Below are 27,419 nucleotides of genomic sequence, written 5' to 3'. Positions count from 1 at the left end.
AATATAGATCAAATTTTTCAAGTTCATAAATTGGCTTTCATCTCCAATTGGTTTTAAATGCACTCAACCAACACCAAATAAAGGGACTGTCCCTGACTTACACAAGTTATAGGGGATTTCCCTGTTTCAAAACATGCTCATTTTTAATATATCCTAGTGTGGTCCCACAAAGTTTGTCCTGGAAACTTGCAAATACAAATTTATCACTATCAATTAAAAAAGAAAAGAAAAAGTACCAGTAGAACATTATTTATAGCTTGACAAAGAATAATATAGCTCACGCTGATTTTCAGTAAAAACAAACCACTTCTTTTATTCCTTTTTTTTTTTTTCATTTTATTCATTTCATTTCAAATTTTCATTTTATTTTTTTGAGGGGGCCTTAGAAAGTTACCCTTAGCTAGTTGGAATTTTTATAACAAAAAGATATAATTTAAATCAAATAAGTTTTTATGCTCACAAATGGAATTTCAATAAATACAATTTGTTCAGTTTTTATTTTCATAACTGTACAGTTGGGTACTTAAGGGCCCAAAGTCAATGTGATAATCACTAGATCAACAAAACCTATTCAACTACACTGCTTCCTAATTCATTCATTGATGACACATCTTTCAACAATACACACTCCAAACAATACCCAACAAGGAACAGAAAAGCTTACAAAAAGAGCATGGTACCAAACAAACAGCTGATTGCATTTCCTCTCCCTTTCCAAGAAATCCTCCAGTGGAAGTCATAGCAAGAAATGCCCTCATTGCCAAGCTGTGAGCAAGTCACATGCCATCACACATTCCAATATAATATCATTTATATGGCACAGTTCTTTTATCCAAATTTATATGTTTGCATAGGATGACCTTTGATCTATCTACTGGGTACAAAAACTCAACGTCATAACAATAACAAAGGTAAAATATAGAACAAGTTGTTTTAAATGCTAATAGTAGAATGCTAAAATAAAAATAATCAATTAATTTCACTGGTATTCAGAGAAACCTATCTTTCTTTAGAAACAATCAATCAATACCTATATCAATATAAAAATACTAAATAAATAAACTCATTGTATAATTTGTTTTCTACTTTCAGGCCATGATTGAAAACAAATTCCCCTCATGTATATGCAACTATGAGTGACTTTTTCCCAAAATTCAAGATCAATAAATAAATTATCATATTTTTTATATTTTTAAAATATTAGATCTTGAATGAAAACCCTTCCACTAACATAAAACATCACACATCTGGGGTCCATTTCACTAAAATTTACAAATTTTACCCCCTAAAAAACAGGATTGTACCTAAAAGATACAGGTTTTTGATAAAATAACCCTTTTGTTTATGTTTGGGTTATTTTCCCGATACAATAGCATAATCCTTTTATAGACCGATAAATGCACCAACTAGAAAGAAACCTTTTTTTTTTTTTAAAGTAGGGGGGTCACACATTAGCTCATTAGGTGTCTGCATACGACCCATAAATGAACAATGGCATGTTTTGAGCATAAAAAAATATCAAATTGTTTTCTTTATAGAGACCTAAACATTTTCAAATATTTATTTAGATGTGTAGTTACAAAAAAAATATTTTTAGGTCTATTGACCTTTTGAATTTTACACGGCGGCTCTGTGAAAGCACCAGATTATTTATCAGCAAAGACCAGTGTCTGGATCCGCAGAAGAAATTAAGAAATTGCCTTTAGAAAGTGAGTTTTTCACCCGCTTGCCAACGATGTAGTGAATTTTAAAGTTACTTTTTCTGAACCATGATAAATGTATCTTTATTTTGGCACAACTTGTTTTTTTCACGATAAATTTGAAAATTTGATGTTTTTTGCCCAAACGTGTGTATTTTCCCATAGGAAACGCTGTCCAAGGGTGAAATTTTGATATGATGACTGTAGATGATGAGTTACCCTACTGTGTGCCACATGTGCAATCAAATTGAGACTCCTTTTCCTGAATCTCCACAAAAATATCTTTCTTTTGACGTAAACAAGAAATTTCTAGGATGTTGGGTTAAAAATGGCAATATATTGAAACATTTGTTTTTTGGCCATTTTCCTGTGTATTTTCCCATAGAAATTGTTGACCTTACTTGTGAAGTTTTCATATTTTTCCATTTCTGGAGTGTAGTTATCAACATATTATGACCAACTTGTTGTTTTTATCTACTGCAGTGGTCCTTGAACTTGAAGTCCTAGAGTTGTTTTACCTTGAATATGGATGTACAAAGTTGATATTTTTATTCCGAGGGTGTCCGTAACTTGCTGTTTCATTCTGTAGCACTTTTTTACATTGAGCGGCAATTTCCTTGATTTTCTAGATTTTTCCCACTTTGGAGGCAATTTCTCACAATATTTTGATGCACATGAACAGTGTTCGAATTTAGGAAAATTAAATGGTTGTCCCACAGACAACCAGATTACAATTTCTGGTTGTCCGTCTAAGTTTTTGGTTGTCCGTAGGCCTACAAATGTGACTTTTGGCTAGATTTATGGTTGTCCGGCGGACAACCAAATCAGTATTTTTGGTTGTCCGGCGACTTTTTTAGTTGTCCCGGGCAACCGGACAACCAAAATTTCGAACACTGCACATGAAGCTTTTGTTGTTGTTTTTGTGTTTCAACCCAAGGGTTAGAGTTGGCTTAGTGTAAATGCAGCCATTCACAATTCATATTTTTAATCTGAGATTATCGTAAATCTGCAATTTTATTCTGCAAGGGGTTAAAATGAGAGTGCGACGATCCTTGATTTTGGTGTTTTAGTCCATATTTGGAGTAATCTTTTTCAAAAACTGAAGCAAATGATGTACCTCTTGACATATATATATGTTGAAAGACTCAGTTAAACAGCAACTTTAAGTGAAAATCGGACATAGGAAGCATATAATTTTGATTTTTTTAGTCTTCAAACATGCCATATTGTCGAAAACATGCGTTTTTATCAAAATCATGCTGAAAAACAGCAATTTTTCGGAACTTTAAAATTGGCGTAACTTTATCCAATTTGAACCATTTAAATTGCTATCTTCATCATTTTGCAAGATGCTTCTGAAAAACTTAATGCCAAACATTTATATTGTAGATAAAAGAATGATGTGACCCCCCTATTTAAAGCAGGTGTTTTTGGACTCCAAAACGGGAATCGCATCTCGTTCATTTTCTTTTATTTTAAGGACCCTTAAGGGCCAGAGCCAAAATTATCGTTTGTGGCGGGACGGAATTTTGATAGGCCTTTTAAATTGTAGCTCTGTGCCTGTTTATTTTATGGATTCTTTATGTTCTTAATATAAACAAGTAAGTTACAGACTACATTCACACACAAGAAAAATAGTCCTAATAATCAACATGTTGCCACGGTAACACAAATTCATTGATGTGGTGGGCGGAATGATAAACTTCATGTATTTGTGAACACAGTACATTTGTTGAATTTTTATCAAAAGTACTGGGATAAAACATTTGTTTCTAACATTGGTATTAACTTCAACTATCCTTCTTTTTGTTATGGGAGGAATTATAAAATTCACCCCTTCTTTATAGTAATCGTTCATTAATTTTTAAAAATCATGTCAATGTGGCGGACGGAATGTGGCGGACGGAATTTTGTCCACCATGTCAAAATCAAGAAAAAAAGCAATTGATTCACTTTAAAACTGACAAAATTGTTTTTTCTTTCACTTCCAATGAAAAATTATTGCAAAATATTGACTGAGAAAGAAATTTTTCATAGATTCCTGAACTTAAAAAAATCATCTCAAAATGTGGCGGCGCCGTGTTTTACACCAAAGACCCTGAAAATAGGATTATTGCTGGCATCCTACCACAAAAGGCCTGAAATAGAAGAAGTTAAAATGGTTTTGAGCCTAGCAAAGTTGATGAATTCAATTTTTATGTACCCAGGAATGTTTATTACCATAATAGTTGATATTTTGGAAAGTTTTTACTAAAATTTTTTTTTCGTCCCTTCCGGAACGTAAAAAAATCACCTCAAAATGTGGCGGGACGGAATTTTACACATATTTTAATTTATTTCTTTATTTTTGCAAAGTCCACTGAAATTTTTTTTAGTGCTGAAATTGTCTATACAGAAGACCTTTATAATACCATAAACAAAAAAAAAATCCTATCTTTTTAAATATGCAGTAACATCAAATTTAACAATTCCGTCCCGCCACACCAAGAGGGCGCTTCGTGTGTATTTTATTGCTTGTATTCCAAAATTGACGGGCAAATTTTACTTTTTTTTGCCGATTCATAATCTTTGGTAAGTGGTCTATTAAACCAGAGGAGAAATTCACTCCTGTAACAATTTCTAAATTTTAGGTTGAGTGATGACCATTTTTGGCTCTGGCCCTTAATTACTGTACACTGTAAAACTTGAGTGCCCCCCCCCCTGCATGTGACCTACTTCTAGCACTATAGTCTCATATCAGGTACATTTTTTTGTATCAGATGGGTTAACACCCTGCTGGTATGTACGGTCCGAAAAAAAAGATCAGTAAAAAAGATTGTAATATTTTGAGAAATAGTACAACTTTCACTTCAAACACTAATAAGGACGCTGAATAGATTTTTGTCAAATTTACCACCCAGCAATTTTATATTGTGAGCTACATAGTTTACAACTTAACTTTGAAGGGAAAGTAACTATGATCCTAAAGATTTTGTCCACCTTCTTAAAAAGTTGTGTCCAAAGTATCCAATTTCTCCTCATCCTGTATTCTAGGAATAAGGTGCAATGACCTGTAACATTGTCACAAACTTGAGGTAAGGAAGGTACCAGGGTAATAAAACATGTAACCAGCAATGAAGGATTATTTATCATTTTGACATATTGTTAGAGAGAAATGAAATTAATATCTGAATGAGAAATCATTTTCCAGGATACAGGGTGTACATTTTATGGTCACTCAACTTTGGCCCACTAGCATTTAAAGTTGTCACAATTTGTTTCAGTAGTGTTGTCTGTTTTATCCCAAGCATCAAAAAACTTATTTTGCTATGACATTAAATTTCTTAATTCTGAACAAAGTGTTTTTCCCACAATAAACTTCCTTGCAGTGCATGCAGTGCTTCCTTCACCCATGATCTGCAAACTAAAACATAAAAATAACATGCACTTTAACGGTCTGAACATACGCTCTTAGGCAAAACGTGACTTCTCTTGAACATTCAGGGATCTCCTACAATTTCAGAAACACAGAACATTCATGATTTATGTTATTCACGATTACAATGAAAATTGCAATAATCTAATTACACTCGGAATATTTTATCCTTAAAGGTGCATTAGGCCATTGAAAGTTAATTCCGAGTTTATCGTCCCTTTTTTTTCCCGGGTTGGTGCGGTGACTTTTTCATTTTTCATTTTTCATTATTTCATCAGATTTCATTATTGACCTAAAATGCGTGTTGATTTAAAGCCACACTCATGCATGTTATTTATAAACATATTTTTATATGGGTAGGGACTGGAAAAGTTAGAAAAGGGCCTCGTTTTGCTTCCAAATTATGAATCTATGTGTTTTACAAACAAAAATATATGTTTCCAATTGCTAAAACTGGTGAAAACACTGATACTTTGAAAATAATGAATTATTTTGGCATTTTTGAAAATTTGACGCGGGTGTTTTTGGTTACCAAAAAGTGACGCGGGCGGGGACGATAAACTCGAATCGACTTTCACTGCGCTTTACATGATTCTAGCATCCTGTTATTAGGGTACCAGTATAATTCAATCTAGCAAAGACAAAAGCAATTTAAGTACAAGGAATAAAGGAGTTGCATAACTGCATGTACTATTTCATGCCCGGGTAATAGGATTATCGGGCAGGACTCGAATTCCTGGGACTCACTCACACCCTTACTACTTCCAGCTTATTTCCAATGGAATCAAAATCTCTATTTTTTTAGTACGGTAGGCCTACATGTATGTGGAGGATGAGGCTAGAGATCATCTAGTGGCCCTTTAATTAGAGCCCCACAATCATCCCAACAAAATGATTTGCAATTAACTTGAGCACTCAGTTCATCCTTGATTCGGAAAAAAGTAGCAATCTTTGCGAAAAGAAAAAAAGGTCGAGCCACCTGATGCAAATTCCGGCAGGCGGCAAAACTTTTGTAACAAACTACATGTAGCATGAATCATACAATGTATGGTTTTCACTCATTGTGAAAGTCAAAAACTTTGTGGGCAGGTACCGGTATTTAAAATGCAAAATTGAATTACTATCTAGAATCTAGATTGATTCTTGTTGGATATAGCCATTAGATAACAAAGTCAAATTGTTCTCTCAAATTTTGGGTGACACCCAGTCAAATTTCAAATGTTCAGAAATTCCAGCTAACATCCTTCTTTCAGATTTTAAAATTAAATCCAAATCACCTTTGTCAAATTTAACTCTTGCAAGCTTATTTGGCAACTCGAAATTGAATTGATAAAAGTCCTTTTTTTTAAAGTATGGTAGTACGGTATTTTAGAACATGGTTTTACAAGAATCTCCAGGCAGGGTAGAATTTCATAAAGAGTGTAAACATGAGAATCAATCTACACTTCCCCTGTGGAAGCTTTTCGAAATATTCTCACAAACCGCTCATCGAGATACATGTATGTGCTATCTTGGAGTCCCTTTCGGTCCTGCCGGGCCTCCTACCCACGACCTTGTGGATAAAAGGTGCAAAGGTGAGAACGCTAGTGCACAGACCAAAAATGCACGCAGTTGAGTTCCTCAATTCTCTTGAATCTTGCAAGATGAGTGAGAACCACTCAACATTTCATGAAGTATGTTGCACCTGACCTCTGACCTTTAATAACTCTTAATTTCTTATTTTTGTGAAAATTTTGAGAATTGTAAATTGAGCTATTCCAGTTGAAATCCATACACCCCATACAATAAGACATTGACCTTAATCTCCCACACAAGGGGTGGGACATAAATGTTAAATTGAGTCACCTTTTCATGTGAACCCCATTTGAAATTTATACACTCCTTATATGTGGCAGATTTTAAGTCATACCTTCCACAGGGGTATGAATTTCAATTGAATAACCCATATGCTGCATTCACACCGTAACCCTTACTATGGACCTCACCCCAATGGCATAGTTCAATAACCCCAATTAAATAATCAAGGTACCAAATTTGACCTCAAGTTGCAGAATATGAGTTTTTTGTACTCACAACTTTCAAAGGTCATTCAATGAAGGTGCAATTAATGTATTGGGGTTATAGAACTGAGCCCTGATAGATGAGCATGTTGAAGCCCTTTTACTTACCTGGAGTTTGCATGATAAAGTTGGCTAGGAACAAATCCAACTCCCTCACACTCACACCTATGTGGTGCGGCTGTACACACAGTCCCGGATTTGAGCATTGAGGCGACTTCAAAAGTCTCTCGCCGTCTGTACTCTCTAAAGGAATGGCTTTAAAAAGAACCACCATCACTAGGTCCAACCGCCAGACTTTATCAGCCTGCCTGAGACAATCAATGCGTCTCATTTTGCCTTTCTGGTCCGGGTTACTCAACACACACATAGCGGGCTTCTTGCCCGTAACACTTAAAACAAAATCCTCCCGAAACTCGGGTCTGATGTCTTTGCGAAGTTTGGCTAGGAGCCGCGAGGCCCATTTCTGTTTCAATTCCGGTTTGTCGTTCATCAGTTCTTCTTTGGTCTGACGCTCTTCTAAAGGGCTCATTCTTTTCTCGTGTTTCTTGTAGTATTTGCGTTTCCGTGCTTGTAGGTTAAACCATGTGTAGGAGAAGGATTTGATGTATGGAAGCACTGCTTCGATGAACGGGTGGAACTCGTCCTGTGAAAGAAAACAGACATGGCAATAATATAGTGTACTACATGTAGTGACAACAATAATAATCATGAGTCTGAAAATCAATTCAAAAGTCCTCAAAAAGCTTGCACAGAATGGCTGTACAATGACTGTGAACAGTGCTGATCCAGGGTTGGCACAAAATATTCCAAAGTTGTAAATTTTGAAGATCTCTATGGTTTAAATTGATCTAAACAGATCGACTGCACGTCTCAGCTCTGGATTACAATTTTACAGGTTAATTTTCAATGTTTCCAATTTATGGTCTTTCTTTTCTTTAGAACTTTCTTATTTTACAATTATAAATGTTACCAACTCAAATTACATGTACATGAATTGGAATATACATTAAGTAGAGTCATTCCTGGAAGCTGCCTGATTAAATTCTATAGTTTGGAAATTACACACACACATAAAAATACAAATTCATTGATTTATCAGGCTTTCCAAGAAATTATAATTACCAGTAACTCAGTATAAATCAATGTCAAGTAAAATTAAGAGGCACTGCCAGTCAGGGATAATTTTTTGTTTATCGGTACGTACAGTACTTCAACTTCAGTCAAAGGAATCAATGTCAAGTAAAATTAAGGGACACAGATAGTCGGTGATACCCAGCTCATACCCGGTAGTTTTAGTTTATCGGTACGGTACTTCAAAGTTCAAACTCAAAACAAGTTTGAGATCCTTGAAACTTTCAAAATCCACAATTGTCATCTACAGGCCAATGCAAATATTAAGCATTTTTCATTCTCAAATTCTTTGAAAACATGTTTGTTACCGTAGCCTTCAGAACTACAATGAACTGCCAGTTGATGACAAAATCCCACTTCTGACACCATACTAATTATCTTGAAATTCAGAAATTGAAATTGAAAGGGCATCCACATTTAGACAAAAACTATTTGAAGTGGTGCCATGGGAGATTTTTAAGTTACAGTTATGTCATCCTGGCATGTCATATTTATCAAGAATGCAGTTTTTAAACAAATGAGTTACAAAAGTCACCAAGACCAGGCAAGGTGCAGGTCTTTGGCTTTTTGCACCAATAAGCTTTGGTGCCTCTTTGATTTCTTTTTAATGTTGATGATTGACCGATGTCAGTGATGACCAGTCCAAACTCCCACTTCTGACACCAAAATAACATCAATGTGGATTTATTTCTTAATTTAAATTCACAAATTTAAGGGCACATGATCTTTAAATTATGGGCAAGGCAGGAAATATATGCATGGTACGGTACTCAAGAATGTCCTTTAAAAATCACAAGGTATTGCAAGACAAATGGCCCAACCATAACCCACAAGGTAGGGCATCGTGGATCTAAAAATTGAAGACTATGATCTATGAAACTCATGTATTATAAATATCTTATGGAATATAATATTTTTTGTAATTCTGTGCCAGTGATAAAGTGTAATTTAAATATTTATTTATTCGTTATTTATTCAGGAAATTCCATCAATACAAATGTACTGGTCTCCCTGGAAGACCTAATAAATAAAATAACATAACAGAATTCTGTTGGCCCAATGTCATGACTTAACTTCAGTATAACATTTTAATAAGTAAAATTAAAAATAAAGTCTAGGTAAATAATATTGAAGGTGTTCCAATTTGGAAGGGGAGCAATTCTGGAATTAGTTAAAATTACAATTGATATAACTTGGCACACACCAGCATTTACACGTGGGATACTTGGCAGCCGGTATTGGTGCCAAAGTTTGCTTGTGTTTTGTTCAAATTCTTTACACCATAAACGTGTGTAGGAAGCTCCAATGCACAGGTGATTACAACTAGCGCGCGAAAGGGACAACCTAAACACGGATGACCTTGAGAATATGGTGGACATGCGAGATATACATTTAATACAAAATCCATGCAAAATCATGCTTAAAATGGCTCATTTATGGTCACATCTAGTCTATGACAACCCTACTATATAATGCAGTGTATGATGAAAGATATCACGAATATGAAAGTGAGTTTGTGCAAGTAAAACATATGGAGTGGTTATAGAGTAGCAGAGTAGATAATAAACAGTATACATAACAGGGACCACGTGAAAAAGATGTAAACATTACAACGTACCACGGACATGTCGCTCCGTAAACGCCACGAACTCATCGCTGAAAATTGCCCAAATTTACTCAGGTCACAAGTATTCCAAGCACTGGCGACGTTCCCAAAAGTTGCACTAAATATCCAAGACTAATGTCGTGTAGAAATATCCATGAACACAATAAGCTTGGCCTGAATCCACGTTGGAACTGAATTGTAACTATGCAATGTCGTGATCGTACAGGTTCTGTATAAATGATGGCGTAGTAGAAATTTGCGTGTGTGGATGTTGCAATGGCTTTGTTTTGCTTTAGGAAAAGGTTGTTGATACTAACCTCATTAGCATATAAAAACAGATACGTAATGACAAACCAATGGCAATCATAGGCGGGGCTTAAAAGGGCACGTGATTGACAGATAAATGGCCAGTTATATGCAGAACTTAGTCTCGGGCCAGACTGTATGGGGCTATCACGAATTACGAACGTCCAGCGTTAGAACTGATGCTAACTGGCTCTGTAAGAGACTAACAGAACTGTAAAATTTGCATAATTTGGGGGCGTCGGCCGCTAATTACATTTGATTGACTTGCGATGTGTCATGCGGGTGCTTTTGTTTGGAGAATTTGGCATGTGATCAGAATGTTTACATTCGCATTAGGGGACTTAAAATACCCAAATGAAAATGTTTGCTGAGTTTCAAAATTGCCAACTTGATAAATATATAATTTATGAGAAAAATATTGCCGTAAAATTTGAAAATGTTCTTTTTTAGACATTCACAATATGACCTTGAAAATATTCTTATTAGTGATTCGAGAGAGCAACGACCTCGGTTCGAGGAAAATGTGACGCCATCACATTTTGTAATCGGTAGATGCAAGCTGCAACTGCGATTAGGCTTTAGCATTTACGCATGTAGAGAGTAAAATATAAAAGCATAAATCCAAGAAATGGCATTTATAAACATGTTAAAGGGAATTTCGTTGGAAATGGAAAAGCATTGTTTTGGTTTTATGAGAGTGATTTTATGAGAGTGAACAAACAACTTTGCAGTTGCTCGGACATACAATCGAGTGTTTTCCCCATTTTATTTTATTTTATTTATTTTTTCTCTCGTTTTTTTCTATTAGTATTTTTTTTAATATGAAAAACGGGGAAAAAAACTTGAACGATTAAGGGACGCACCATTAGATTCTCAGGGGGCATGGGAGTTTGGGTCAGGCGGATTTTTTTTTTCGCTTTCGAATGCAGAATTTTTTTTTTTCGCCGCCTTCGGCGGCGAAGTATTTATTTTCAATTTTATTGTAAATAGGCCCCTACCTTTATACAAAGTTGAGTGGGGGAAAAATTTTTTTTTTACTCATCAGTGAGGCAAAAAAAATTTTTTTTCGTCTCACTAGTGGGCAAAGTTGTTGTTTTTCGTCTCACTAGTGGGCGAAGTTTTTTTTCTTCAAAAAACTCCCATCGGGCATCCCCCCTGGAAATCTAATGGTGCGCCCCTAATACTATAGTAACAAAATATTTAAAGGAAGAAGAATGGAAGTAGGAAATGCATAAAAGGAAAGCAAAAAAACAACAACATAGGCCTATATAATTATAATATGTCTGATGTGCTCTCGGGCCCCACAAAAATACGTGAAAATGTCGCCATTCGAGGGCTGGGGTATGAACGTTTGGACAGCATTTATTGTGGGACATTAAAGCACATCGGACATATCGAATTGCATTCTGAATACGGAGAATGTCCTTCTGATAGGCCTATCAAATAATTTTGATTTTTTGAAATTCGCAATGTAGGCCTAATACACATTTTATGGCAAATGATTAAAAATTTATAGGCCCAATTTTTGATATTTAACAGTAGCCTACTTAGACTATGCCATAGTCGATTTAGCATGTTATTAATGTTAATCATGATGAAAGCATTCAGTTGAACTCAAAATTATACTGATATTTAGGCCCTATTACATCAAAAACTAGTATAAAATTGTTACGAAAAAGTTTATATAATTAGGCCTATAGGCCTATTAGTGACAGTAAAAGTAAAGTGTAGGCCTACGTAGGCTTATTATTGAATGCAACATATCATAATGTCATAATTGTATTGGCACTTCAATACTGAACAATTCTGATTTTAGAATCTGCCAGTTTATTAATTGCGAAATTCCAGGTTAAAAATCGACTATGGACTTTCAATTTTAAACGGGATTTTGAACGGGCAAAGTCCCTAACACTCACACTGTCAATCACACTTGTTTTGTTTATCAATCAAATTTAATCGCAAGCAAATACAAGACGCGCTCATGCACTTACTGACGCGTTCATGCAATTACACAACACAAAGCCGCATAGGCCTATACTTGTGTACCATGTAGTTATTAATGGTAATTACAGGTAGGCCCCTACCCGGAGGATTTAAACCATAACGAGATCTGGGCGACCAATCACAAGCCAGATCCATTTACATCATGGCCAATTTTAGTAGGCCAGATTTCCGACAATCTCATCCATAGAAGCTCATAGACAGCCGTGTTAAGCATGTAAACCGCAATCCAAAGTCAGTAGTCCACTTGGGAAGCTAACAAACAGAGGGAGTAGGGTGACTGAAAAGATCAGATGTGAAAATCTATCAACAATTTCAAAAAATGAAAATTATTTAATATCAGAAAGACATTCTTCGTATTCAGAATGCAATTCGATATGTCTGATGTGCTCTCATGTCCCACAAAAAATATTGTCGAAACGCTCAAAACGCTCATTCCAGATCCCTTAAAGGGCAAATAAAATTAAACATTCGTCTATCGGGTCCCCGAAGTGTGGGGTGAGGATGATCCTGCCAGGATCGGAAAAAGATGAGGCCCTTTTTTTTATTCAGGCCTAAATAGGTTAGAGTAGGCCTACTACAAAAACACTTGCAAATGATTCATACTTGTTTATCAGCATCAACATTTTTTACTAAAATTATATTTTTTTTAAACTTTAAATTTAACATGTTAATAGGCCTATGGACTGATCCCCAGAAAGTAAGTGCATTATGGCCACTGGCTAGTGGACGAAACCGGATCAATGGTCCATACTTAATATTGTTCCTATCCCTAAAACAGGAGATCTTAGTTCCGGAAACAATTATCGCGGTATCAGTCTATTAACCTCCATCGTAGCCAAAACCTACAACAGAATGATACTTCGCCTAATAGGATCAAACCTGAAATTGACCAGCATCTGAGAACAAATCAGAATGGATTTAAAGTTGGTAGAACGACTGTTGGACACATCCTTGCACTGCATATAGGCTGATTGATGAGGTAACGGCGCATAACCTGCCAGCGATAATAAGATTCATCGACTTCAAGAAAGCTTTCGACACCATCCATAGAGACAAGATGTTGAAGATACTCCATGCCTATACGGTATTCCGGAACTCATTGTTGAAGCTATTGGCAAAATGTACCAAAACACAAAAGCCAAAATAATATCACCAAGCCTTCACCAGATGGCGAGACAGAATTGTTTGAAATCTTAGCAGGAGTACTTCAGGGGGATACCCTCGCCCCATACCTGTTTGTGATTGTCCTCGACTTAACACTGAGAATAGCTATTGAAGGAAACGATGTTCAAGAGCTAGGATTCCATCTGGAAAAGAGGCGAAGTAGGAGAGTTGGCCCAGTCGTGGTGACAGACTTTGATTTTGCTGACGACATTGCACTGTTGTCTGAGGAAATACACCAAGCACAAGAACTGCTTCATAGAGTGGAGACTTCAGCTGCTAAAGTGGGCCTGAAGATGAATGGAAGTAAAACAAAGTATATGTCCTATAATAACAGGAGAGAAAACATCACAACAAATGAGGCGGGTGTAGTACTAGAGGAGGTAGATGACTTCAAATACCTTAGACGCTTGGATGAAAAGCACAGAAAGGGATGTAAAGTTACGTAAAGCAGCAGCATGGAGGGCGTGCAGTAAACTTAAGAAAATCTGGAGGTCAACTCTTACCAGGAGTTTCAAACTCAGAATCTTTGCTGCAACAGTGGAGTCGGTGCTGCTTTATGGATGCGAAGCATGGACCATCACCCCTATTATGCAAAGGGTCTGGATGGCTGTTACACCCGCATGCTAAGAACTGTTCTGAATGTGCATTGGAAGGAACAAATGTCAAATGCAGACCTATATAGAGATCTTCCCAAAATAAGTCACAAGATCAGGGAAAGAAGAACCCGGTTTGCTGGCCACTGTTCCAGAAGTGAGCAGCCTGAATCAGAAATGGTTCATTGGACACCCAAGCATGGGAGGCGGAAACCTGAAGACCTGCTCTGACCTACATTGACATTCTGGAAGATGACACTGGACTGGAGCTGGAGGCAGCATACTTCAAGACAGCAATGGAGGACAGGAAGTTGTGGAAGGCCATGAGTTCGAGGACACCACTCGAATTAAGCAAGGCTAGTGGACGCGAATGAATAACGATATATTTTTTATTTGGCCTTTAGGCCTATAGAAAACAAGGATCGCTTTCAACATAATTATTCAAGTCTTTTGTGAAACTCTAGGGATTTCGGCCTATCCCTCAGAATTCAAGTTCATAATTTTTTTTTTTAAATGCCTCCACAGTCATTTTCCTCGATCACTTTGGAAAAGTCCAAAACTATTAAATACTATTACTAGTGTGGAGGCCTACTGAAAACAAAAATGCGCCCATATTTAAGATAATTTTAGTGCTAGCTTGTTGAATAATTCAACAAGCACTAAATTACTAATTCAACAAGCACTAAATTACCTTAAATTTCAAAAACCGATAAAAACTGCATAGGCTATTTATGTTCTATAACGGGTGTCAGTCTAAAGACTTTATTAGATATTGTTTTCATAAATTTTAGATTTTTAGCCTTTCAAAATAACTTTCAAATCTTTGTTCTATGAGTTAGTCACGAACTCTACAGGCTGGTCTTCTACTATTAAAGGGGGCCATTCAAACTTAGTACGTACCACTTTGAAGAGCCATTTTTTCAAAAGCTCCTCCCTCAGTATTCAAAACTAGTACATTACATGTGCATTGTAGTTCTGATCAACACCTAATTGGTGTTTAGGTTCAGTACATATCCCCGGTACATAACACCTCAAACTTCAATAAATTTGATGATAAGAGAACAATGTTAAAAAATTCTGAAATTTTAGCCTCCATAAAACTCAAATCCACCATTTTAGGCTAATTCACTACATTTTGAGCGCCATAATGTGAACTCATCGGAAGCACATTTTCTGTCAAAAAATTATTTGACACCATACACACCCCAATCAATATTTAACCCGTGTGATTTATGCAGACCCCTTCTAGATTAGTCTTGGCACTTCGTGAAGAAATATTCCATATTAAATGTCAAGTCTGTATAACAATTGCACAACAGAAATTGAAAATTACGAATAAAAGTACAACAAAATGAATAACACAAATCAAACCAACATGACAAAATAGAGCACCAACCAGAGTAACAAACGATTTGACAAAAAATTGCGAACAAAAAGTTCATTATAAACTTAGCAAACGAAAATCTCTCAAAAATGAGTTCTAAAACGTTGTCCATGAATTGAATGCACTGATAAATGGAACGAATGGACCTTGATTCATGAAATGTGCAATGAATGAATCGACTTGACCTATGTCTATGGATTGAATTCATGAAATGTATATGAATGCAACGACTCGGCCTATGTCTATGGAATGAATTCATGAAATGTGCCATGAATTAAACGACTCGGCCTATAATGTCTATGAAATGAATTCATGAAATATGCAATGAATGGAACGACTCTGCCTATGTCTATGGAATGAATTCATGAAATGTGCAATGAATGGGAGGACTTGACCTATGTCTATGGATTGAATTCATGAAATGTATAATGAATGGAATGACTCGGCATATGTCTATGGATGAATCATGAAATGTGCAATGAGTGGAACGACTCGGCCTATGTTAATGAATTCATGAAATGTGCCATGAATGAAACGACTAGGCCTATGTCTATGGAATGAATTCATGAAATGTGCAATGAATGGAACGAATCGGCCTATATCTGTGGATTGAATTCATGATGCAATGAATGGAACGACTCGGCCTATGTTAATGAATTCATGAAATGTGCCATGAATGAAACGACTCGGCCTTTGTCTATGGAATGAATACATGAAATGTGCAATGAATGGAACGACTCGGCCTATGTCTGTGGAATGAATTCATGAAATGTGCAATGAATGGAACTACTCGGCCTATGTCTATGCAACAAAGATCTTTTAGTAAAGCTAGATCAGAATTAGTGTACATGTTCACGTAAGCTCCTTCAACTCATTTGCATAGAATTGGATACCAGGATCGTATTCTGATTCGTTGAACTTCTAATTAGCATACTTTTGGATAGGCCTACCTCCATATTGTGTTTACCTAATTAATTATTAATGACGATTACGTTATTTACATCATGACGTCATAGAGCTTGTCACTCGTCCGATTCGAAACACGAAAAACATTTGCACCTTTCTTTCCATTAATGTTATATCGTAAAATACCATATAGCGGAGGTGTTAGTTATTTTTTTAAGGAAAATATTCCTGGCGATGACCCCATGTTGACAATGGCTAAATATGCTGTATTAGTTCTGGAAAGGGTCCGGCGACGGTTCGCCATTTTTTCTTCAGATTTTGAGGTCATTTAGTAGATTTGCTTACCAGTCGTTTTCATTATCCTAACTACAGTTTGCACATTGAAAAGTGAACTTTGACGAACGTGATTCGAAAAATTCTTGCCGTACCTTTTTTGGTTCATTTTTCAGCCGGGACGGTTACGTATGCGGCCACGCATCGGTATACAGATGACCAGTTCTTGTGTATATTAGAATTCTGTGCTATGGAATGAATTCATGAAATGTGTAATGAATAGAACGACTCGGCATATGTCTATGGATTGAATTCATGAAATGTTACATATGAATGTAACGACTCGGCCTATGTCTATGGAATGAATTCGTGAAATATGCCATGGATGAAACGACTCGGCCTATGTCTATGAAATGTATTCATGAAATGTGCAATGAATGGAACGACTCGGCATATGTCTGTGTGGAATGAATTCATGAAATGTGCAATGAATGGAACGACTCGGCCTGTGTCTATGGATGAATCATGAAATGTTCAATGAAAAGAACGAATCGGCCTAAATCTATTGAATTGGATTGAATTCATGATGCAATGAATGGAACGACTCGGCCTATGTCTATGAAATGAATTCATGAAATGTACCATGAATGAAACGACTAGGCCTATGTCTATGGAATGAATTCATGAAATGTGCAATGAATGGAAGATCTCGGCCTATGTCTATGGATTGAATTCATGATGCAATGAATGGAACGACTCGGCCTATGTCTATGAAATGAATTCATGAAATCTGCCATGAATGAAACGACTAGGCCTATGTCTATGGAATGAATTCATGAAATTTGCAATGAATGGAAGAACTCGGCCTATGTCTATGGAATGAATTCATGAAATGTGTAATGAATGGAACGGCTCGGCCTATGTCTATGGATGAATCATGAAATGTGCAATAAATGGAACGAATCGGCCTATATCTGTGGATTGAATTCATGAAATGTGCAATGAATGGAACGAATCGGCCTATATCTATGGATTGAATTCATGATGCAATGAATGGAACGACTCGGCTTATGTCTATGGAATTAATTCATGAAATGTATAATGAATGGAACGACTCGATTATTGAATGCCAAGAAATAATAATAGTTTCCGAACAACTCACTCAACAATGAATTCATGAAGCTTCATGAAATGTGCCATGAATGGAATGACTCAGCCTATGTCTATGGAATGAATTCATGAAATGTGCCATGAATGAAACGACTCGGCCTATGTCTGTGGAATGAATTCATGAAATGTGCAATGAATGGAACTACTCGGCCTATGTCTATGGATGAATTCATGAAATGTGCAATGAATGGGATGACTCGGCCTATGTCTATGGATTAAATTCATGATGTAATGAATGGAACGACTCGACTTATGTCTATGGAATGACTGAAATGTATAATGAATGGAACGACTCGATTATGGAATGCCAAGAAACAATAATAGTTTCCGAACAAATCACTCAACTTACATGACTGTGGTGGATGTTGTTAATGATATCGGTAAAGAGATTGATAAAGGCATGGATACCTTTGGTATTTTCATGTATTTATCAAACCCTTTGATAGGATTGATCATTGATCGTGGCATTTTACTGCATACATTATATCACTGTGGTTTTAGAGGGATGTCTTATCACTGTCGTTTTAGAGGGGTGTCATATGAATGGTCTATCAACTATCTTTCGGTTAACTCTGAAACTGAGCAGGTGTGCCGGGGAGTTCCACAGGGTATATTCCTGGACCATTGCCCTTCATTGTTTATATGAACGAGAGTTGCTACACATTTGTTCTTGGAAATCACAATGGACTTGAAACTTAACATGGAAAAAACATGCGTGTAAAATATGTTTTGGGAATGTTCATGAAAGATGGAATGTCATCTGAAAATTCCGAGGTAGGAATTAATTCCTTGTGTTTGGGTCAAAAGTTTAAATCATAATCATGTTTAGGAATATTGGCGTTTTAAACAAGCTCGAATCATTTCCCCTATTATTGCTCATGGAACGACTGGACCTATGTCTATCATGTGATTCATGTCTATGGAATGAATTCGTGAAATGTGTTTAATGAAACGACTTGAAATATGTATTGAATGGAACGACAAGACCTACGAGCGTATGTCTATTGATTGAATTCATAAAATGTGTCCTGAATGGAACAACTGGACCTCTATCTTTTATGAAATATGCAATGATTCATTATGTCTATATAATGAATTCATGAAATGTGTAATGAATGGAACGACTCAATCTAATTTCTATGGAATGCGCTCATAGAACGAATCGACCTATGGCTATGAAATTAATTCATGAAATATTGTAATGAATCCAATTCTCGGCTTATACACCTATCCGACTTCGCCATTACTGCGGTGTCCCCGATGTAAAACTGCGGTGTCCCGAGGTCGGGGGTTCCATCCATTATTTATTGTGTGCTATACAGAATTGTACCCGGGAATTGTACACAACAGTGATATTCAATACACAATCATGAGTATTGAATTACGAATTAAATCTCCCGCTCTGGTACATCTGTGTTGCCGTCAATAGAGGGCCAAATACAGTAAACGCTTCTCGGATTGGTGTATATCTATGGAATGAATTTGTGACATGTGTAATGAATGGAATGACTCTACCTATGCATATAGAATGAATTCATGGAATGTGTAATGAATTAAACGACAGGACCTATGCCTATAGAATAAATTCATGAAAGGTGTAATGAATAGAACGACTCTCTGTCTGGGGTGATTGAATTAATGAAACCATGATAATGTATAATGAATGGAACGACTTCGTCCATGTCTATAGAACGAATTCATAAAATGTGTAATGAATGGAACGACTCGGTCCATGCCTATGGAACAAATTCATGAAATGTGCAATGAATGGAACGACTCAACCTACTAGTACTAGTATATATATAGACTGAATTCATGAAATATGCCATGAATGAAATTGAACGACTCGAGCTACTACTAGTATGTTTATAGATTGAATTCATGAAATATGCCATTAATGGAACGACTCGACCTACTACTAGTATGTATATAGATTGAATTCATGAAATATACAATGAATAGAACGACTCGACTTACTACAGTGTACTACATGTCTATGTCTATGGGTTGAATTCATGAAATGTGTAATAAATGGAACGACTCTGCCTATGTCTATGGATTGAATTCATGAAATGCGTAATGAATGGAACGACTCTGCCTATGTCTATGGGTTGAATTAATGAAATGTGTAATGAATGGAACGACTCTGCCTATGTCTATGGGTTGAATTAATGAAATGTGTAATGAATGGAACGACTCTGCCTATGTCTATGGGTTGAATTAATGAAATGTGCCATGAATGAAACGACTCGGCCTATGTCTATGGAATGAATTCATGAAATATGCAATGAATGGAATGACTCTGCCTATGTCTATGGGTTGAATTCATGAAATGTGTAATGAATGAAACGACTCTGCCTTATGTCTATGGGTTGAATTCATGAAATGTGTAATGAATGAAACGACTCTGCCTTATGTCTATGGGTTGAATTCATGAAATGTGTAATGAATGAAACGACTCTGCCCTATGTCTATGGGTTGAATTCATGAAATGTGTAATGAATGAAACGACTCTGCCTATGTCTATGGATTGAATTAACGAAATGTGTAATGAATTAAACAACTCGGCCTATGTCTATGGGTTGAATTCATGAAATGTGTAATGAATGAAACGACTCTGCCTTATGTCTATGTGTTGAATTCATGAAATGTGTAATGAATGAAACGACTCTGCCTTATGTCTATGGGTTGAATACATGAAATGTGTAATGAATGGAACGACTCTGCCTTATGTCTATGGGTTGAATTCATGAAATGTGTAATGAATGGAACGACTCTGCCTTATGTCTATGGGTTGAATTCATGAAATGTGTAATGAATGGAACGACTCTGCCTATGTCTATGGATTGAATTCATGAAATGTGTAATGAATGGAACGACTAGGCCTAAATCTATGGAATGAATTCATGAAATATGTGCAATGAATGGAATGACTCTGCCTATGTCTATGGATTGAATTAATGAAATGTGTAATGAATGAAACAACTCGGCCTATGTCTATGGGTTGAATTCATGAAATGTGTAATGAATGGAATGACTCTGCCTATGTCTATGGATTGAATTCATGAAATGTGTAATGAATGAAACGACTCTGCCTTATGTCTATGGGTTGAATTCATGAAATGTGTAATGAATGGAACGACTAGGCCTAAATCTATGGAATGAATTCATGAAATATGCAATTAATGGAATGACTCTGCCTTATGTCTATGTGTTGAATTCATGAAATGTGTAATGAATGAAACGACTCGGCCTATGTCTATGGAATGAATTCATGAAATGTGCAATGAATGGAACGACTCTGCCTATGTCTATGGATTGAATTCATGAAATGTGTAATGAATGAAACGACTCTGGCTCTGCCTTATGTCTATGTGTTGAATTCATGAAATGTGTAATGAATGAAACGACTCGGCCTATGTCTATAGAATGAATTCATGAAATATGTGCAATGAATGGAATGACTCTGCCTATGTCTATGGATTGAATTCATGAAATGTGCAATGAATGTAAACATTAATGTAGGATCTCTGATTACAAATTGAGTTTATCTGTTTATTATGAATACACTTACTAGTATTTTGCTTTACGTGTGTCTACAAATGTATATAATCATGATAATGATTTAATAAACGAACTGCTTAGTACTCGAGCAGTTTTTGCGATACATTCAAGCTATGCACTGTTATTCTTTTACAGAAACATACACTAATCGGGATATCACACGAAAATTATATGTTAATTTATTAAGACACGTGTTAGTGTATGGGTTTTGCCACACTGTTTTGTCCCGTGTTCTCCCATATTTATCAAGAACGGAGAGAGAGCACATTCACAGTTTCACTGGTATTGTCGGCGTTAAAAGATGTTTTTCCATCATCTGGTTTTAACTTTGGATTCTCGTTCTCGCTGAATTGGTATCATGGCAAGTACATAAATGGAGTTTTAAGAACAGCTAGCAAGATATACTACAAGTCAACATTACAACAGTCTTCAGAACATGAATAACGACCGTTTTTGAGACTTAAGAATGTTCTACTTGCGCAGGCTCTGTGTTTATATCTCTCCCAGAATCGTTACAACGAAAACGAGTCACTAAAGTATTTGAAATGGAATAGCACGGTTCCACACTGCTCAATCTTTCACATATCAAGTGCGCTATACAGCTAAGCAAGATGGCTAAAGATTAAGGAATTTAACGAAATTCGTTCCTTAGATTCGTTGTAACATGACAAAAACTTGTCCTGAAGATTGACGAGATATGATATTCAAGTTATCATCCATTTTTGCTTACAGATGTCTGGAGATACTGTGGATTAAAGACGAAATAAATGAATTTTAAGTGGACCACGTTGAACTTGAAATCAGCACACGTCTCGCCACGGAATTGCCTGTTATCGAGGCATGGAGCTATAAACCATGATATGGTGGTATATATATCTACACACCAATCCAGGGACATTATATACATAAATTCACTCTTTGACGCACATTGTGGTCAAATGTAGGCTGTTTTTCAGCCCACGGTCCATCCATGCTATTCATCAGAGATTGACTTTGCTAATTGAAAGGATATTCTACATTTTGTTGAACGTGACAGATAAATTTGAGCATTTACTCAACACATTTCTGAATCTTTTAAAAGTTTATAGAAGATTTGCTATGGTTGTCTACGCCCGAGCTGCAATGTCTTGAAATAATTATTAGTCAAAAGTGTACTGATGGGCCCGGAGTGGTGAATCGCGAAAATCTCTTGGCTACCGTTGTTTTGTGATGGTTAACATGGTTATTGTATAAAATGTCCAAAATCTCTGGAATATGGTGCTAAATCAGCTATTTGAACCAGTGGATTTACTATTTTAATTATCTCCCAAAGAAATGTCTTGGTACACACACTGCAAACTACGCGAGGAGCAGTTATTTCAACTATGTTCAATGTCTTTGTTGACAATAGAGCGTTTCGCAATAAGTTGAGGGGAGAAATTACGATTTATGGAAATCTTATTTTGCACACTGAAACAAAAGTCACTACATGAAGTCAAGAAATTATTAAAATAATGATGAATTTCAATAAGATAACACTGTTATCTTCGTTGTCTGTTCTTCCTTACCATTGTGAGTGGTTATACGCAGGATCATGAACTCAAGACTTAAGATTCTTCGACCAGATGACACGTTCGTCCATTTCCACCTCATATCACCAAAGTGCACCTAGTAAAATTGACAATATGAAAAGTACACAATCCAATGAAACGATTAGAGCATTCCAATTAGCAAGATATTGAAGAACCATTTTTTAAACATTCGAAAGTCTTACATAATTTGCATGACAAACCAGCTATCAACTAAACTGATATAAAGGGCGCTGGCTCTTATTAAAGTGGTTCCTTGTTATGCAAATGAGACAGTTTACGTTCCATAGCTTTCACACTGAGATTCGGAGGCTTGCTTTTTGTTACTTTCTTATTTCACGTGCTCAATGACATTTCTTTACAGGTGGATGAGCATGAAAATAGTCTTCCGCATGACTATATGGTGCGGACAAAATATCGGTTTAGTTTACTCAAAATGTAATGGCTTCATGTTGCAAATACTTCATGTTACAGAGATACAGTCATTGTGTAGTCCAATAATAATGCGACAAATTCATGCTCATTTTCATTTCGCCTATGTCTAACTTTTGGCTACATTAAATAGGCCTATGTACACTTTACATTTCAGCCTTATTTTTCACATTAAAATAAGTGATAGTATTGATAAATAAATTATTACCAGCCTATAATGAAGGATGTAGACTGAGGTACTATAAATGAAGATACCCGTATTCAGATATAAACAGACAGCAAACGATTTACAGCACCAGTTATGTTCACCCCTGTATATCCTAAACAGTGAGATATGTCAAAATTAAAACAAGCAGCCAATAGCTGCATCTTTTAGCTCGGATTTAATTGAAATTGGTCAAGCAATAAAGACACGACAATTCAAAATCCCATGGAAGATGCAAATTCAAAAGTTGCAGATTGCTCCATCAGTGATATCATACACAGTAGCTCTACTGTCTATGGTGATATGTACTAGCGTTCTCGAACAACATGCAACATTACTATGCATAATCATGATAATTGCGCCGTGCTTTCAATTGATTTAAACTTTTAATGCAACTTTTGATTTCGTTCTTTCCTTGGATTTTCCATGAACCGTTTCTGTAATGAGCAACCGATTTAAACAAATTAAGTCATCAATCAGAGCTAAAGGGTACAGGGATAGGATGCTGGTTGTAAGTTGGACATATTTGTCTTTGTTTATGATATACAGGGGTGGACATAACTGGTAGGCCTACGTATTCCTTTTGCTGTAAATACGAGTTGAACTTGAAGTATTTAAAATGGTGAAATGTACATAAAGTGACAACTGACTGTTCTTTTTTACCTAGTCATGATTAGAATTCCTCAGGCATGTTGTGTAGGCTTAAGATTTCGCAATGGCGTGAGGTTTAGATTTCCAGCGGATTTCATCAATTATTGGAACACAATTTCACATTTTGTGTGCAAAGCTCATCCTGTGCAGACGATCAATTGTTGAAATCTGAAATATTGAAAACAAGGAAAGACAAACAAAATTTTAATATATCAATCGCAAATGAACTATGTTGTAACTGCATTTTTTGAGATTCTGGTGTTTTTTTCTACTCCAATAACAAATATGTCAACTCAAACGTAAAGTGTGTTTTAACAGTTTAAGGGCAAAATGTGTATACTTTTCAGAAAGTAGCCACGTGGGTTTAGTGACAAACTTTGTAATTATGAGTCATAGATCAGCTTATGAACGTCACGTCCAATGCTGACAGGTGCACAGTCTCAATACATTTAAGACAATTATTGATGATAAGATATTGTACAACTTAAATAATTGTTTTGCGTTAGATCAGCAGATTTGACATACCGACCTGTGGACATATTCATAACTGACACTTCTCGAAAGTACATAACACCCCTTAAAAGTTATAGAATCCCCTTAAAGGAACTTTAGTGACATAATTACCAAACAAACATACAAATTAATAGCGGTCACGGTTGCTCACAATGTGCTCTGGCATGGTAAAGTGTATTAAGCGATATTAATTAAGATAATTATCATGATTATTATTATGATAAATTGTGTGGATTTCGTATGATAACACACCGACAAAAAGAAGACATTTGAACTGCAAAGTTGCGCAATTTTGTAAGAAAGATGGCGCGAAACCTTATGCCACGGAAAGGTTTGTGAATGGTTCTTGGTCAATATGGGGGGGGTAACTGATTCCGAATATATCATGTGTAGCCTACACTTTCATAAAAGTTGTTGAAAGTCCTCAACACGGGAGTCAAATTTTGACAGAGTACACATTGTACAAACTATTCCTTTTCTGAATCTTTTGGCAAACAGGCCAGTTTCGTTGAAATCGATGCACTTCAGTTTTTGACCCCTGCAGAACTTAAACTCATTTTCAAACCTTTCCATGGATTCAAATATCAATCGATGCTCTATTCAGAGTGCATTGCGCATCATCAGCGCATGATGCGTCTGCTGTCATATATTTGACTCCGATTATATGGAACGGATTGAAAATGAGGACTGGTAGTTTCGTAAAATTCTTTTATTTGAAAAACGGAGCGGTCAATTGTCAAAATTCAAAAGGTATGCCCCTATATGATAGCAGATATTAGTTATGTTTGGTTTTATATATGTGTTAAATTACCCCCCCCCCCCAAAAAAAAAAAAACCCAGTTTTCGACGATACAGTTCTTTTAGGGACACCCTGTAGACCTCAATGCTTCTAATTTCGGAGGATTTTTGGCAAGCTGGGCCACCAACTACAGCTGAATAAGATCGAGAAGCCACCCGGGAGATACCTTTAGCAGTTACCATGGTTACAGATACATCTAAACAACTTTTGACTGAATAGAAGATGAACCCATCCGCCGCAGAATCGCAGATAAGGAAACTTTGATCTAACCAAAATAAATTCAATTATATAATAACAACAATTGAATAAAAAATAAATTAAAGAGATCAAATACATTAGGCAGGTGGGTTGAACAATTGACCACAATATACACCAGGTGGCCTTGCTATCGCCATGTTCATATCATCGATGACAAAATGCTAGTCCTATAGATTCATTCTCTTCATCATGTTCATCCATCGTGCCAAAAATATTTAAAAAAATAAAGTAAAAGAATTTGATCCTAAAATTATATTTGTTTGAAGTATAGGCCTATAGATTACCAGAATAATCTGTTTCGATTCGATTCTGCTCCAGATCCATGGAACAGTGGCGTATAGTCATGGTCATAGTGTTTCGTTTTCGTATCGATAGTGGCCATGGTGGCGGTGCACAGTGTCAATGTTTGAATTTCAGAATATTTTAACCTATAAATAAAATGAAGGTGAATGTTGCTATATTATAAAGGGCAAGTGTGCGCGAAGCGCGCAAAATTTCTTTGCAATTTTACCATACTTTAGCTCAACACATGGTGTTTTCGGGCTGAAAAGAACGATGTACAGAGGGGAATTTGGGGGAGGGGCCAATTTTTTTGGGCCCTGGGCCCGGGCCCATTTGGCCCAATGGTGAATTCGGCCCTGGGTATAATTAAACATAACAATTTCAACTTCGACGCATACAGCAGGACCCTTTAGTAACTTTACTTTCAATATGTGCTCCGCCATGTTCGGTGGTAACGATTTTACACGGAATTTTGCACTGCATTAAACAGCAGAGAGAGAAGCAAAGAACTCGTATACGAAATTTAAGAGCTTTTATAAGGAACAACTAGTCATATAATGTTAACATTTTAAGCTGTGGAAAGTATTTTACCCCTAACGACCAGGTGCCAATGTCCTCCATGCCTGCATGAATTCAACTCCACCCGCTTTTCCGAGATGGGACTTCTGCCAACTTCATGGCTTGATCTGTGCTCTTTCTGCTCATGGCTATAAGCTTGACCTGCTTACTTAAACAGTTGTACAACTTCTTCTTTTCTTAAAAAAAAATGGAGAGCACTTTCGCAGAACTACTGAATCAATACTAGACATTTTGATACTTTTACGAAAGCATGCCTTTTTATGCAAATTACAAATAAATTTATAAAAATACAATTATGCAAACTTGTTTTCAAAATCTAATTTTGTCAGGTGTCGATGTCGGCAAATCATGGCTTAAATCTTGAGCAGGTTTTTCTCAGAGTACCCTGGTTCGCCAACCACAATGACCACAAATTTCCTACGAATGTGAACCCTTCACCCTTAAAGAATCCAACAGAGCCCTTAGTAACAGATGATGGTAAAATTGACCAATCAGATTCGAGTCTCATGGAAGTCAAATGTAGAGACTGATGTCAAATGAAGGAAGACACAGCAGAACAAAATAAACAAATTTTTTTGACAATCAGGGCCTTCATATAGAGTTTTATCATTTTGTTTGTGAAGTTGTTACATCACTCAAGCACTCTCAGTAAAAAGGGTTCTAAAATCGGTTCTCTATTATAATTATGTAACCTTTAACGGTTCTATAATCAATTTAAAAGGTTCTATAAAGGCTACAAATGGTTCTACAAAAGGTTAAAGAACCTAAAGCGTGTCTTTTAGTTTAAAGACCGATTTCTCTTGAGGATTCCATAGAGGACAAAAAAGGGTTTTTAAGGCCTTATTATAACCTTTAT

At 36.2% G+C, this 27,419-nt stretch overlaps 1 protein-coding gene across 1 annotated transcript in view; it reads right to left on the bottom strand.

Annotated features, from left to right (window-relative positions):
* LOC140139946 (nuclear factor 1 B-type-like) overlaps positions 1-10,184 on the bottom strand; it is a 74,262-nt gene extending 64,078 nt beyond the window's left edge. The window contains exons 1-2 of the mRNA XM_072161734.1: positions 9,925-10,184; positions 7,284-7,818 (exon numbers count right to left, since the gene is read on the bottom strand). Coding sequence (XP_072017835.1) covers positions 7,284-7,818; positions 9,925-9,960 — 571 coding nt within the window. The 5' untranslated portion in view covers positions 9,961-10,184. The remainder of the gene's footprint in view (positions 1-7,283; positions 7,819-9,924) is intronic.
* Positions 10,185-27,419: the final 17,235 nt, after the last annotated feature.

Source organism: Amphiura filiformis, chromosome 2 (genome assembly GCF_039555335.1).
Source record: "Amphiura filiformis chromosome 2, Afil_fr2py, whole genome shotgun sequence".
NCBI classification, from domain to species: Eukaryota; Metazoa; Echinodermata; class Ophiuroidea; order Amphilepidida; family Amphiuridae; genus Amphiura; species Amphiura filiformis.
Note: the sequence above shows the minus strand (reverse complement) of the source record. Positions and strands in the feature narration are given on the sequence as shown.